This window comes from Cyanistes caeruleus, chromosome 2 (assembly GCF_971803275.1).
Source record: "Cyanistes caeruleus chromosome 2, bCyaCae1.hap1.1, whole genome shotgun sequence".
Classification (NCBI taxonomy): domain Eukaryota; kingdom Metazoa; phylum Chordata; class Aves; order Passeriformes; family Paridae; genus Cyanistes; species Cyanistes caeruleus.
The window spans coordinates 26,785,255-26,801,752 of NC_141702.1; the positions used below are offsets into that span (position 1 = coordinate 26,785,255).

The 16,498-nt window shown below is 33.6% G+C and overlaps 1 protein-coding gene across 1 annotated transcript in view; it reads right to left on the reverse strand.

Moving 5' to 3' along the window:
* The window catches only part of EYS (EGF-like photoreceptor maintenance factor), a 454,013-nt gene that overhangs the window by 336,129 nt on the left and 101,386 nt on the right, over window positions 1-16,498 (reverse strand). Inside the window, exon 10 of the mRNA XM_023922426.2 lies at window positions 1,795-1,919. Within this exon, the coding sequence (XP_023778194.2) occupies window positions 1,795-1,919 (125 nt within the window). The remainder of the gene's footprint in view (window positions 1-1,794; window positions 1,920-16,498) is intronic.

The window sequence follows — 16,498 nt, forward strand, 5'->3', positions numbered from 1 at the left end:
TCATAGTCATTGACTAGTGAGCAATTTTTCAATGTCTATATTAAAATATCTTTGATGTATTATTTTAATAAGTTTAAAAATAAAGAAAAAAATGGACTTGGCAATGCATTCTGTGTGAAACACTTTAATGACTAAGAAATACATTTTTAAATCTTTAAATCGCTAGTATTGGTGGAGAGGGCTCTGGCCATATGCAGTACCAGGTGGATATGTAGTTAGTTATAGATAAGTTAGGTCCATGGTTATAGATAAGTTAGGTCATGACTCAGATTTTTTAAGATCAGAAAGATCTTTATTATCATGAATTCTGTATGAAAAAGTGCAAAAAAATTTCACTCATTGGTTCATACATCAGAACTGTATTGTTTTTTCTGATTATCAAGTATCTCTTTGACATTAAAATGTTGCTAAAAAAATATTAAGCTGTTATCAACATAGTCCTACACATAATTAACCGTTATTAAGCCAAAGATACTTAGATCTAAGTCTTATATGTTAGAAAATCATTCCTTATTATCAATTAAACAAATTAATAAACTGCCAAATTGACTCATTATATGCATGCATGTATGTACTTCAGTATCTTCCATACTTTTTGAATATCATCTCTTACATATAGTTTTGTAAACTGCATTAGGAATTACATTCAGAATGGAAAAAAAAAATCAAAAAATATTAATATTCAATTCAATATTTGCTTTCTTTTAAATGTAGAACAAGAATAATTAGAAAGACTCTAGGAAAGTGTAGTATATGTACAGCCACTTGACTTCAGATGAGTTTGCTAACATGTTTTTCTTGTAAATTCAAACCAGCAATGTGAACATATTTTGTCAAAAAGTAGGTCAGATATATGGAGATAGCATGGGTTAACAGAATATTTATCATCCAAAATATATCTAAATAATTTTTTAATAACCAGTAAGAAACCTTGTGTCAGTACTATCACAGAAATTATTCAGCAATTTACAATTCAGTAAAATAGTAAATAGATTTAAACTGAAAAATTAAAGCTTCAGGAGGCAGGTACTCATATATTTCTTAATTTAAGAATAACTTATGGAACAGAATGAAACATGTATATGGATTAGAAATCCTACTTATGTTGAGAAAAGGCTTCTTATTAGTAGACATGACAGATGATTGTAAGTAGTCCTGAATAGATTAAATTTGTGATTGCATGACAATGCAGACTGGTTATGACCTTTGCTTTTGCATAAATAGTAAATCTCTTATTTTTGTAAGCCACTAGACCTGTTTTAGTTGATCTCTGATAGAATTAGAAAACAGTTCCCACTTTTCAAGAAAGTTCCTTTTTTTCATTCTTTTTATAATGTTTAAAAATATTTATTTTAATCTCAGCCATCAGAATAAGCATAGGTATGTCTTACAACACCAACAATAAAGATAATAATAAAAATGTTAAAGTATTCAGAATTTCTTTTCAGGCAAACTCATTCTATAAGTAGTGAAATTTGCTGTTAAACAGTGCCTATTTGACTTCTTGGTCAGTAAGTTACATTATTAAAGATCCTAAACAATAAACTTTGCTCTAAATAATACTTCCATCTCCTCAGTGAGCTGGTTTTATTTTAAAGCCTTTCTCATATGCTTACTAGACTAGTTAATTCTCTTTAGATTTCATTCAAAAGGCCTGACAAAGAGATAGAATTTGTGTACCTTTTATTTCATATACAACAAAAGAGCTTGATATGACCTACCAATTTTCTCTCTAGAAACACTGATAATTCAAAACTGTTGTTGTTTAACATTTTTCTGTCATATGGCAGTTACCTTGTTGACATTTACAAGTGTATCCATTGATATGATCAGCACAAGTTGAGCCATGCAGACAAGGTGATGAATTACACTCATTAACTTCAATTTCACAAAATTGTCCAGAAAATCCAGCAAGACACCTAAAGAAAACAACATTCCAAAGTGTTATGCTATGCATAAATATCATATAAAATAGACCTTGTGTGGAAACAATGTGTCTAAAGTATGTGCATTAACAAGACATCATATATTACTTTGTTTCAAGGAGTATTTTACTGGAACACTTCCAAGTTTCATATTGTGATACATGCTGATCTTTCAAGGGATTTATGATGGTAAAATCCTCCAGAAATTTCACATCTGGACCATAATCAAGCATAACAGTCTCAATTAGAGTGTACTGGTTCTATCAAGGTGAATACAAACCTTTCTTTATGTACTCTTGGGAGATTGTCTACTAAAATAATTTAGCTAAGTAACTGCAGTCTTTGTTTAAAAAAACTGTTTGCTGAAAAATGTGCATTATCAAATGCAAACTACAGCATAAAATCTAATCTTTGGGGCCCAATCTTTAATTATTATTCTACGTATAAAATATTAGTTGTCTTAAAAAAAACTCTTTGGTATTTTTGTGGTTGTAAATTATATGTGATAATTGGTATCAAAGTAGTTCTATATGATTTCAACATGTAGCTTATAAGCCTTACAAAACATTTCATGAAGTTCAAAAATACTACTAATCTCATTATTGAAACACGTCTTTGCGTATATACACAGAGCTTTATGGATATATGCAAATATGTTTCAAAAAGCAGCGTCCCATAATGGTATTGATAACATTTACTCTTTTGAGTTGTGTTGTACATGGATATATTTCATATGAGACAAAGTTTTCAAAAACTCCTTTTAGTGACTGGGTGGTGCACATCTTGTATGGTGTCTTGAGTCTAGTGAAAAGCACAAAGGTTTGTGCCCCACTTTAGAGGGAGATGAGTACATTACCAAGCTACCTTTCAGTAAATCCTGGTAGTTATGTCACTTGCTTCTCAAAGTGCTACATTGAGTGAATACAACATATATAATGAGAATGAAATTCCTGCAGTGCCTACCTTAACTTTCCTGGCTGTGAAGCAAAAGAGGAGGATGGACCATGAAACACATGTGAGACACATACTGAGGGATCATTACATTATGTATCAGGAATTATATTTTGTCTTATTTTTGCTTTTGACTATTAGACTATGTTTCATTTTGTATGGAATACACTCTGGGTAATGACAATTTGGAATCTACAAAGACTATAACAAGAGAATAGATTTGTCCCAGTCTGCATCAACTACAGATGACAGCTATGGCACACTGCTTGGAAAATGTACAAACTGAAGCACACACTGGATATTTTTCAAATGTCTAGTCATAATATATGAGAGAAAAAACATGGAAAATACACCTTAATGGGGGAGCCATAAGCCTGCCTGTTTTTTTGGTTGAAAAACATTAAAAAAAATTCACTGACAAGATAGAGTTTGGTCCTTTGATCTTATTTATATAAATTTATATATATTTATATATATAACACAACTTCACATATCCAACATTAATCACCCTAGCATTATTCTATGCTTGATGGAATAAGGAATCAGAGGATGATTCTGCACACTGAAATCTTTAACAGTTTTCTTCATAAACTTTGTCTACACACTGTGTACAGAGCATATTAAGAAAAAAAAAAAAAAAAATAAAAATTGAAGACAGCAAATTTTCCCAGGTATGCAAAGGATGGAAAGAATATTCTTCTAGCAGAAAAAGGCAACTAGTCACACAGGAATACTGTGCCAGTTTAAATTAAATTTAAATTCAATTTTATGTTTTGGCGTAATGATACCTATTTTATCTTAACAATAAAAAAGCATTTACAGAATAAACTGGAAGAAATATACAATAATATAAAATATCTGGACAGAACAGTTACCCCTATATGTATCTAATGTGTCTGTAAAATTCAAATATTGAAAAAAGGTCTTTTTAAGAACTCTGCTGTTGGCTGCTTTGATTTGGCACATTTTGATATGTGGTGTGTATACTTGCTGAGGAGTAGACACCAGTAAAGACTAGAGTAGTTTACTGAGCTCCTGTGGTCATAACTATTTGGAGTAAGAATGATTAGGGAGCAGGTTGCTATAACTCCCATGGAGTGAATCAATAGTATGGAATCAGCTAGATATTGCAGGTTACAGCCTGGATGAACTCTGTGTAATTTCCTACTCAGAAAATCTTGAGACTTCAGAGACTCAAGGCTCTACAAAGCTTTGAGACTTCAGAGATATAAACTACATAACTACGTGCCTAACTCTATAGACACTGAGACAGTAAAGAAAAATATATATGTGTGTGTGTACATATAAATGTTTGGCAAAATAAACTATTTTGTATTGCAAGATTTCTAAATATTTATTAAATTCATAATACCATATACAGTGATTGCGGTACTACCAGAAACAGAAAAGTTTTACAAATAGGACTTTGCCTTCAAATTGAAATTTAGATGGAAGACTTAAACCCATGAAGGCACTTAGATATCCAGAATATCAAGTCCTACATATATCAATAAAAGGTGCCCTTTTTCCCATGTCAGACAATCATTCAACTTATAAAATGTTCTAAAATATTGGAAGTATTTAACATACTGTTGTGATATTTTTTTGGCAAAAACTGGAATACCACAGTATTCAGTTTGCTCCTGTTCAAAAAGAATGATGGGATGTAAAAAATTCTTCATGACTGCAAAGACAACCTTGCTGTTAACTAAATTATTCTGAGCAATTATGAAACAACTAGAAGTAAGCTAAAACAATAGCTTACTATCAGCAGCTTTCACAAATTTCCCAAAAATTGTAATAAACTTTACTCTTTATTAAAAGTTTTAATGAAGTTAACACTCCTTAAGATGCAACAAGCACTTCAATAATTTCTTAGCTTCTTGTTCACTCTCACCTTCCTTCATATCTACTCCTTTTCAATAAAAAAACTGCATTTTTGTTCTGCCAAACTCCAAATTCTTACTTCCCTTCTGTCATTTCTTCTAGAACATTAGAAAGGACAGAAACAGTAGAATTTAAATATAACAGATATTAGAAAGTTTAAGTAGGTATGGAATACAGTTCTTGTGCTATAAATATAAGTAAACAACTGATGTACTTCAGAACATATTTCTAAGTGGTGTTTTGGATATGAGCATTCTGCAAACGAAAAACAGACACTTTTAGATAGCTTTCATATGAAAGTATGATCACTGCAAATCTTGTATGTTGATTACCATCTAATAGAAAACAATTTATGTCTTTATAAGTAAATGCATATCTAGGTTTATCAGCAAATAACTCCTAGAGCTTATCTGATAACATAATGCACTGTGCAGTCTGAGCTTTTAAACTTAGAAGGATCAACATAAGATCAATAGTTTGATACGAAAGGCAGCAAAAAAAGGAGTGCTCATTTGCTATAAGAATAATGCATTCAGTTTATTTATGACTGGTTTTAGGGATGTTGACAAAGACCTTTCTTTTCTGTCATTCCCTGCAGATTTCTTATATCATATAAGATGCTGACATAATGTGGTGCAAATATAATCTCTTTTGTGTTGTGCATTTATATCAATCATTATAAGAAGTAATTATCTTAATTTGAGCATATGCCAATGCAATAGCTGAACAAAAGACTGAAAAGAGAGAATTAAATGAAGGATTTTGATCTATGACAATACTGGCTACAATAACATTAATTTTTATTTTTTTTTTTGTTAGTAAACTTTCAGCCTCAGAGAAGAACTACAAGAATCAAAACATCAGCCACATTTTTCTCTACAACACTGATTTATATCCTCTTGTAACTCACTACTCTTTGAGCCTGTTTTGTATCTCATCATTTGAGTCCAATTTTTTTACCTGTACCCTTTTCCTTCTCGCTCCCTCTCCTTCTTCATCTGCCTTGTGACCTTTTACAGCTTATGAATAATTTGTGTATCAGTGAAATATGAGGTTCAGAAAAAAAACATGGTTTCTACAACACAAAAGTTTATTAGGTTTATCTGGAGCAATGATTAACAGCAATTGTACTTAGAAGAGGATGTTTATGCTCTAACCTTTACCTGCCTATGTGACTTAGTCAACCCAGTAAAATCAATGAAGTTTGTGGACCAGTCCACATTATGAAATGTCTTGGGGGCATCAGTTTTTCTTTGTGAGTGCTAACATCAGTGACTCTTGTAATGTTTTGCTAATATCTCTAGATTAGATAATTAGGATGTTGGGCAGAATAATAGATGAATGTGAAAAGCACATCTCCTGAGCAACTGCCTTAGCTAAAATAGTCTTGTAAATGTGCAATCTCTTTTGACATTAGTAATGAATTTTTATTTTTTTTAAAATCTGCATTTTCTGCCCAAAATAAATCTAGTTAACTGCTCTACTGTAGCAGGCCAGATCTGGCACTGCAAATTTACACTGGGATTGCTATACATTATTAACAAGCTATGAAAAGTCACTGGCTAAATGTCATGGACGCTGAGATATAGCAGCACCTTGGGATTCATATAGCAAACAGTTTAGTTTTAATCATCTTGGATCACAAGGTGCCTTGACATTTGCAAGGCAACTTTTTCCTTTTTAACTTCCAGTAGAATCATACCTCTATTATCTCAATCATAATTCTTAACTTCAAATGTGATAGAAAGCTTTACTGTCTAAATTAAAGAAGTAAAAAATCAATCAAACATGAACCTTATAATTCATTTAATCGATGCTCATATGCCAGCTTGGAAAGGAAAAAAGGAAAAGCAAAGAAAACCAGATAATTTAACCAGCTTCAGGATTATTAGAGGCATTTCATGTGGAATACATGACCCCTAGCACTACTGAGGCATGACCTTCATGAGAAATGTTAGCACTACAAAATTCTGTAGAATCTTTTTAATTTTAAAGAAAAGACATGTAAGAACACTGATTAATTTTAAATATACATATCATTACAACATGATTTCTTAAAGCTTTACATTTTTGGCAGAGAAATTTTTCTGGAGTGATAAATAAAAAATTCAGTCTTTATCATACTTTACTCTTTAACAGCTAACCTTTTGGATAGTAAATTTCAACTTATTTGAAGCCAATGCATCATTTTTACCCTTTTAAATAGGGCAATCCACAGACAAAATATAAGAAAGCAAACATTATTTTATTTAATGGATTGTTTTCTCAAGATTTACAAGAAAAAAACAAAATCCTGGACTATCGACATTAGTTTGAAAAATGAAATGTTTCATTCTAAAGTTACAAGGTGATGTGCATAAAGTTTTGAATGTTCAGATCTTTTTATTTCTTTCAAATTTAGCTGCTCTAATTTCTGTGTGTTCTTTTTTCTTATTTTATACATCTGCCTGGCTGTATTAGCTCAATACACAGATAAAAAAAATCTTGCCTCATAAATGAGTATATATATGTGAAGTATTGTCATCAGGTTGCACAATGAATGACCATAACAACCCATTCCTCATTACCCTAACCCACCAGGGGAAAGAAGAAAGAGGTACAGGAGTTGGGAAAAAGGAGTGAAGTTAAGTCCGTGAGAAGATATTGATGAAATGTGGAACAGAGATGGTTTATTTTTGTCTTTTTTCTTTTTTTTTCCTGACTTATTCTATTTGAAATTGGCAACAAACTGAATTTTCCTCAAGTCAAGACTTTTAGCTAGTAGTTTCCCTATATTTATTTAGACCTTTAAGATTCTCCATCTTATTTTCTCTCCCCATCCTGCTGAGGAGTAGAAGAGCAGCTGGGTGGTATCTGGTAACTAGCCAAGTTTAAGCAATTAAAAGGTTCTTTATTTTTTCAGTGATTTCTACATAAGTACTGAAATTCTCAATTTTTTTTCCTACCTCAAGAATTAATTCTGTTTATCTTATTTTTTTTTTTATCTTTTCTGGCAATTAAAACAAGGCTTCTTCAGGGCTTGCCAGGACCTTGGTAAGGAACTGATCTCAGAAAACAGTAATTAACATGAATTTCCTCATGAACTGATCTGTACTTAAGGCATATCCTGTAAAAGCTAACCAATTAAACAAGAAATTTAAGGTAGAATAATAAAATATATTTCTTAGATAGGAATGATTTTGGTTTGTTTTTTCCTTCTATTTCTCACAATACTAACAGTTGATGACTATAACATTGAATTTCTTCATATAAAAAACCTATTTGCAGTAGAATCTGTTATAACATTCTTGTTTCTTCTGTCAGGTTACTGAAAATTTTGCTATATTTTTTTTCATTAAAAGTGAGATTAATAGCTGTGGGCATGTTCCTGTGAAGCTGATAGAATATTTAGAGAGGAATCTTTTATAATTATCGAATGATGGCAAAGTTCTTCATTGCTTTAGAATTAACTTTTATAGACAAATCACTTCAACTGATAATTTTTTTTCAAATGTTCTACTATTCCAAGCTTTGCATCATGCATTTTATACAACTTTCACAGTGAGATTTACCATGGCCGTCAATGAACATAAAACATGTTGGTGCTGGACAGGTCACATAATGAGCTAAGCTTGGTAGAAACTGTCCCATGCAGGTTTTACTGGCTACACATTTTGGACTTTTATCATATTGCACTCAGATATAGGAATTCCCTAAGGAACACTGAAAGATGAAGGTACCCCATGAAAGTAGATTGTCTGCTGTGTGGTCATCCATCTACTCTGAAGATTGTTGATACTGCTGATGAAGCAGCAGACAACCCAACCAACATGTATGATATAAAATAAATAAATAAATAAACCCATACATACATAAATAAATATGTACTCTACTGCTCTTGGAGTCTGAAAAATTGAGAGAAGAATAAAATAAAATTTACTTCTTTGTGCGCATATGTGGGAACTCAGTGATTTCTGGGGTCCTATGTTGGATCAGCGTGGATCTTTTCTGTACTGCGGTATCACTAATGGGTTAAACTTATTGTCTTCCTAAGACAAATCTCTGAGTTCAAAGTAATATGAGTCAGCTGCATTATCACTAAGAGTACTGAAAATTGCTTCTCCTGATGTACTTTGAAGCATATCTCTATGGAGAGAGCCTGAGAAACCAGCCACTATAGAATTAACACAAGTCTCCTGAGAGCTCTTCTCAGATTATTTTCTCTAAAACCCTTCCCAAGGGTGATGCTGTGATTGTTAATTTTAGAACACTGACAATGAAGCTTTTCAGAAACTACAAGTATAGTATATCATGTTGCTTTTTTAATTTCCTTTTCTTCCTCTGTATTCTCCTTGGATATACTGTCTAAAATAAAACCAGTTTATTTACTCTGAAAAAAAATTTCCCATAGAATGAAGTAAAAACTAAATTATAGCCCTCCAGGTGGTCAGGAAATGTTATTTCTATTTTAAAGAATATTGAATGTGAATCAAAAAAAAAAAATATAGTATTAGCACACTTGAATGTATATTTGGTTTTAAAGGGTATTCCATTTATTCATCTAAAGTTCTGTTCCTATCATATCAGAGTCCCTACTACAGATCTATAGTCTGAAATAACAAGAGTCATCTTTTTTCTTTCTGCTGTCTTTCTTATATTATTGGAGAAATCATTCAACTCTTAATGTAATTTAGAGTGGTATGAAATCAGTTATTAGAGTAAAATTAAGTTGAAAAGATTAGTAGCCTACTATTGCACCATATTATGACAGTATGACACTGACTCCCTTAGCTTCATTGTCCAAGAGAGCAAAGTTTATTACTCTTAATCTTTTATACACGTGTTCGAGAAGGTCTGAGACATAAAACTCTCACTGAGCATTAAAGCAACACATCACCTGCATTGGTTAAGTGGAACACCACCCCTTGACTGTTTTCCTAAATACCACCTGCAAAGATTGTTGTCCTTTATCTAGGACTGTTTGGATTTTTTCTCATGCTTTCTCAGGCCAGAATAAGAAACCTGTGTGACTTAGTTTCACACAGGCTCTGTTCTCTGCTTACTTTTTGCATTTAGCATCCACAGCCTACATAGTCCAAGAATCCCAAGTCCAGATCTTGTAAATTTTCTGATTCTGTAAGTCAGAAACTTCTCCATATTCATCATTAGTTTATAATGAATATCTTTTCATAGGTAAAGTGAATTAAAGAAGAGTAATGAACAGTGCCATTCTCTTGAAGAACTTATTTTTAGAACAGGAGCTACAAACTACAAGGTTGGGACCTTATCCATATGTTAACTTTTAACAGCCTCATATTTTCACTAACAATCAGAACTTATCATAGGCTTAAAAGAGTCTCTGTTTGTTTTAAAGATATCAGACATTTGCCACTGGGTTTTGACCCCATTCTCTACCCCACATAATTACCTATAATTTATATTCACAGGGGAAATGTAAGGAAGAATGAACTGATACGTCAACGAAGGAAACAGAAGCAGCTTATACTTTATCCCCTTGGAAAGGTGACCCTATCAGCATATTGAACTGGATATACTCTAGTGCAAGGCATCCTTCTCCAAAGAGGAGGAATATTGCATGTAAAACCCCAAAACAGATTCAGATTGTTTAGACAAGATTGGAGTTGGAAGCTTTGCAACTTTTCATCTTTCTTTTTTTCAACTTTATTCATCTTTCTTCGTCTTTCTTCTTAACTTGTAAAGAGTTAATAGAACAGAGAAGTAATTTCCTCTATAGAAAAAAAAGAAAAAGACCACGGAATCATAGGATGGTAAGAACTAAGAGCTTTATTACTGAGTATAATAATATAAATGCAATGTGGGCTAAATAAAACTTCTTTTTAACTGCTTCAAACACACAGTGTTACCCTGGAAATTGTCAACACTTTAATTGATGTATGTCAAATTAGGGTCTTTATTCTCAAAGAATATTTTGGGACAATCACAAGACATACTAAACATTTGCTAATAAAAAGTTCCATTCTTTCTAAGGTCATTCTCATTACAAGAGATGTTAAACTTTCTCAGTCCACTTGGATTCAGCCTTTATTTTCCCTATGAGAAAAGCAGATTTTACTGCCAGTAAAAGCTCCCACTGTGTTTAACATGGACGTTCTTATTAAGTGATAAATGATGTACTTGCTAAATCACAGTTGGTGGGGTGTGACAGCGTTAAAGGAAAGGTTAATCTGTGAAATATCAGGCTACAATGAATACAGTAAAATAACTAGAATGTCTAAGCCTTGATGAAAATATATTAGAGTTAACACATTCCTTTCTTTGCTTTATTAACCTACCCAATTGGAAACTATATGCATTTCTTCACACATCAGTAGAGTGTGCAGAATTAAAGGAGGAGCAGGAATGTGTGTATGTGTCCTTGAAGAACTGATGAAAAGCCACCATTCAGTTGTTTGCTAAAATAATCCATATTTGCAGTGAGATTTCATAGAGAGGAAAGCTAACATCTGGTCAATCCTTTCTCAAACAGAATCTCTCTAAGCTTTTTTACTAACAGTCCTTATACATAAAGGAATAAGTTAAGACAGGTCCTTAGCTGATGTAAACTCCTGTAATATCAGTCTTGATGTATCTCTGTGCTATCCAGGCACTCATTCAAAATCCAGGATACAAAAAAACCAGAATAATATCAGACACTGTTTTCCTATTCTTCATTTACTTGTCCAATTCTTGGTTTAAATTAGCTCCTGTGTGCATGACTGTGTAGACATGAATGTGTTGAGAGCCATGCACATGAAAATGAATGATTTTAATAAGTAGAGTTTACAAAATAAGATAAGAGCTCACAAAATGCTACAGGAGAATATAAGAGCTGTTACACACAGAGTTAACTCTTCTGTTATAAAATGTTCTATTCTATAGTTTAATTTTTTAAGTACCATTTAAGACTTCTGTACTTCCAAACTCTGATTATACAGATAAAATACTCATAATGCAGAATTGTGAGCACCTCATTAGCAGGCTGCTATTTCTTGTCAAGACCAACCTCCCTACTCCCCATAGTTTATTGCTAGAATCCCCAGGGATCATTTCACAGAGGCTGTCTCAGATGATTCTTAGTGTTAGTCATTTTGGCTATGAATTGTTCAAAACCAAGTGAACTGCAACAAACTCCATTTCAGAATATATTCTTAGTTTTTTAAAATAATATCAACACATTTTGTCCTGTGTCTCACTTTTGTAGTCCTTTAGCTCAGTAAATATGGTATTGCTGTGCAAGAGAACACAGGGTTTTTTCTAACACTGTGAATCTGTACACTGGGGCGTATCAAGCCTGATTTGTCTGGACTTGTCTTACGCTTGCCTGGAGCTTTATATTTTTTAAGTCTAGTAGACTCATACCTAATTTGTTTGAGTTTTGCTTTTCTTTGTACAATGGTGTGCTGTTATGTCTCTTTTTATAATAATTCTGATATAGTTCAGATAGGGATAACAAGTACTATTCCAGTGATGCATTTTTTTGTGCATAGTATAAGTTATGTGGTACTGTGGAACACAATCACTGGGTAACAGCTGATACTTTGAAAAATACAAACACAAGATGAGAGATCAAGGCTATCAGGAAATGATCACAGAATAAATACTGATCATTGAAGACATGCTACATTTGAAGCTGGGTGAAAATGTCTTTAGGAGTAACAAAATACAAGCTTCCAACATAAATAAAACAGCAGTTACAAAAAAAGTTCAGATGTAACAAAGAAGCGAGGTATTGGACATGTTAGAAAATGCTTGCTCAATGCTCAATTACAAGAAAGAAGAAGCTCCCACTGCATTCCCGTGGCAAAGGATTCAAGATGACAATGTTCCATAACCCTTTCTCCCTAAATGAAACCAATGGAAGTATAAAGCTTTTCTGTAAGTTTGAAGCATTAAACTATTATTACCATGATTGAACTCCAGTATTTGAATAACTTGCACGGTAAGTCTCAGTACTTCTGTAACTGGACTAATAATATATTTTCTGCAAGACTTATGATTCCAATTAGACCTATAGTTAATTCTTGACCTTACATATGAGACATGTCTCTTGATCAGCTGAGACACTGAAGTTTTAATGTGACATACTAGTAGAGGCAAAAGGACTTAAAATTTAATTGAACCTTTTTTTCCTTAGCTCTTTCTCATATCTGTAGTGCATTCTACACCTACTGGCTCTGCTGGGTACTTCTAGTGTTAAGCACTAGGAAATTTGGAAACACTGACAAAAACTAATCCCTTCCAAACACATACTGACTTACAAAAGTGAAGCAATAGTGTCACCTGGAAAAAATGCTACTTTGCAGAATACCAAGTTAGAAGCAACTTCAAGGATCATCTGGTTCAACATTTCTTGCCAAAACACTGTTTAGACAAGATGCCTCAGCACCCTGTCCAGCTGAACCTTAAAAGTACCCAATATTGCTTAATCCATCACTTCCCCATCAAGATTATTCTGAAGGCTGATTGTTTTCATTGGGAAAAATTGTCCTCATGTGCCCAACAGAATGTCCTCAGGAGTAACTTGTACTCATGACCTCTCATCTTTTCCGTGTGATTCCTTGAAAAAAGAGTTTCCATGTTCTTTGTAGCCACCCTTTAGATACTGGAACTGTAAGCCTCTCACCTAAGCCTTGTTTTCTCAAAACTGACCGTACTTAGTTCTTTCAGCCTTTCCTCATAAGGCAAGCTTACTGGTCCAAGATCATGACTAATAAATAACTGCTACTGTTCCTTTGGCTGATGTGAGAAACACTAGAAGTTTTCCCATAGTGGTGGTCAGGGGAGAAGGCTGGTGAACTACCACAGCAAGAACAAACTGTGATATATTAAAAAAATTACTTTAGTGACTTGGAAAAACTCATTTAAAATCAAACCTGTTACGTTAGGTTCCCCAAAAGCATGATCAGACAATATTGCAATCTGTCCAGATTACTAGCATTCACAGCGATTTCTGTGATGCAGACATTTTAGGAGAGCATATAGTGTCATTTAATAGTAGTAGAGAACACTGTCAAGTCAGTTTATTTATCAGGGGACACATTTGACTGCCCTCAATGTAGTTGAAACTCTTAAAAACAGCACTTCCACAGAAAAAGTCAGATTATCTTTCTGAAAGAATGGACAAAGCTATGATAGTACTTGGACAGCTAAAAACACAATAAAAGAAATTAGTGGGACAAGAAAGAAATGTAAAAAACCATCTGAGTGCAAACATTCTACTGACTGTGCTATTTGTAAAGTACTTATTCTTTATTCTTTATTATAAATAATTATATTATTTATAATAGTATTATTATTATCTGAAGAATCACGTAGAACAATAAATACTACATAATGCTTTTTGGAAAGATTGTAGAGGTGTCAATGGGGATGAAGTAAGAGTTGATTTTTAACTAAGAGCTCCACACAATAACTAGAACCTTAGTTGATTTTCATCTTATACTGTATAATTGCAAGGACCTGCATAGAAACAAAAAAATCTTTAGACTTTGTTACTAATACATACCTTCCATAACACATGCACAGATGGTAAAGCTCTTGGGAAAAGCAGAAAACTAAAATGGATATTAAGGGTAAGCAAGAACATGTATAGAAACTGATACTCACAATTTCTAATTTAGATGAAATAAAAAATGTCACTTTTTTGCCCCTATTTTCACATCTTTCTTTTCTCTTTACACAGGATATGTCCCCCTTCAGAGCAAGCATACCTATTACATTCGAGAAGGGAAAATTTGCATCTTACATTGCATATGTATCTTACAAATATTAATGACTATTTGCGCTAAGTTACCAATGCTGCTGAAAACAGATCATACCCAGCCCCTGATTAAAGCTAAGAACTGGAATCCTCTTCTCATTTCCACTCCCTCACCCCAAAATGGATAGGATGAGCATAACCATAAAGATGGTGTTACATAGTGCTCATTTATGAACTGTATCTGTAAAGTTTTTTGTAGAAATAATGTATTATCTATCTTAATCCATCTTTTTTCACTACCACTGACATTTATGTTCTCCTGTCTACTTGAAACACTTCTACCATAGTGTAACTATTTTTCTATCTTCTTGGACTAAGTTAGAGGTTCTTTTCAAATCCTTATCTGCCTAAAAAGTGCATCTCCAACCATGAAATCTGCCTTATCTCTCAACTTTGTGCATTCTATTTGTTAAACTCTCTCTAGAAGATTTACACTCACTAAAGGTATAATTCTTGCCATCTGCAGTGTGTAGTGCCTTGTGTTTATTATTGTTTCCTAGTGTTTGGTTGCTAGCTATAGTGTCATGGGTGGGATTCAGTCACATGCATAGAGATACCAAGAAGCCATTTTAGCAGTCTAATGTATTTCATCAGTCTTCCTGCTACATTTCCAGAAGTGCTCAGTTTTCCCAGAGGTCCCATACCATAGTTACCACCCTCTGTGTGTCTCAGATTCAGAAGGAAAATTACGATTACACAACAGCTACTGTCCTCCAATGAATGTGATTTGTGCTTGTAACAGTAGAATACAGGCCCTATATTGACCTGGCACAACAAGGTGTCAAGATTTTTCTCAGCTTGTTTGGATCCGAGCTGGATTTGCTTTGTTGGATCATATATGCTGAACCTAGTGACCACTGCTTCCCCCATTCCAGCTTCAGCTCTGGGGATGCCCCTCTGGGGACATTACTCCCCAGGTGACTGTGAAACAAATCACACACTTTCCTGTGTGGGTGATTGTTTTAATGAAACCCAAGTAGACCCAAATAATGAGAAGAAATAAGACCCCACCAGCAGCATCGTTCTCCTCCTCACAGAGAAGTCATCAGCATCCTCATGGTTTGTCATAGCCTACAGCACATTTTGTATAAAGAAGACTTTAAATATCAGCTTTTATTGTATGGGGAAATATTGGAAGTGTGAGCATAACAAGAAATAAAAGGCCAACATTGAAAAAAAAAAAAAAAGAAATGATATAACAAATGTAATTGCATTCCCTAATGGTTTTTTTGATATTAACTAGACAATTCAGAGCACCAGAATGATAAAACTAGTTCATGGCTCTACTATATATTTTGTGTTGCCCTTTTCCTGACCCAACACTGATTGCAAACCTTTCTAGACAATGAAATGACGCCCACAGGACAGTTCCCATGCCTTCAATCAGTTCCATTGAACTCTACAGCTCAACCCACAGTCCAAAATGGAGTGCTATGCCTGACTTTATCTGATGAGGTAAAAAACTTGAAGCTACTGTAACAATGTCCCTGCAGAAAGCGGTATTGGAAATTAAGATCTCGTGATTAATTCTCAGGAACAGCAATCAGCATTTGAATCCAAACATTTGATTTAACTGATTTCCTGATTTTTCATTCATTCTTTCCTGGCACTGACAGACCTATCATAAATATCGGTTGAGAAAGTTACCCAACACTGCTTTTATTTATTTTATAACTTCTTCAGGCCTTAGTCTTTTGAGTCAGTCATGTCCTTGGTTTGCAGGACTGAGCTTCACACCATAGCTGCTCACGAAGGTGAGCCACTTCTCAGGTGCACTGTGAGTTCACAGAAGGGAGAAAAACATAGGTATAACTTAAAATTCCCTGCTAGCATTCAGGAAAATGGTCTTTAAATGTGTTGTGGCCTTGTAATGAAATTCATTTTGTGAGTAGCAAGTTTGACATGTTTCTGTCCACTGTAAAAATTGGCTGACAGTGAATGAGGGGGGTGGAAACAGAGACTTAGAAAAGAGGGA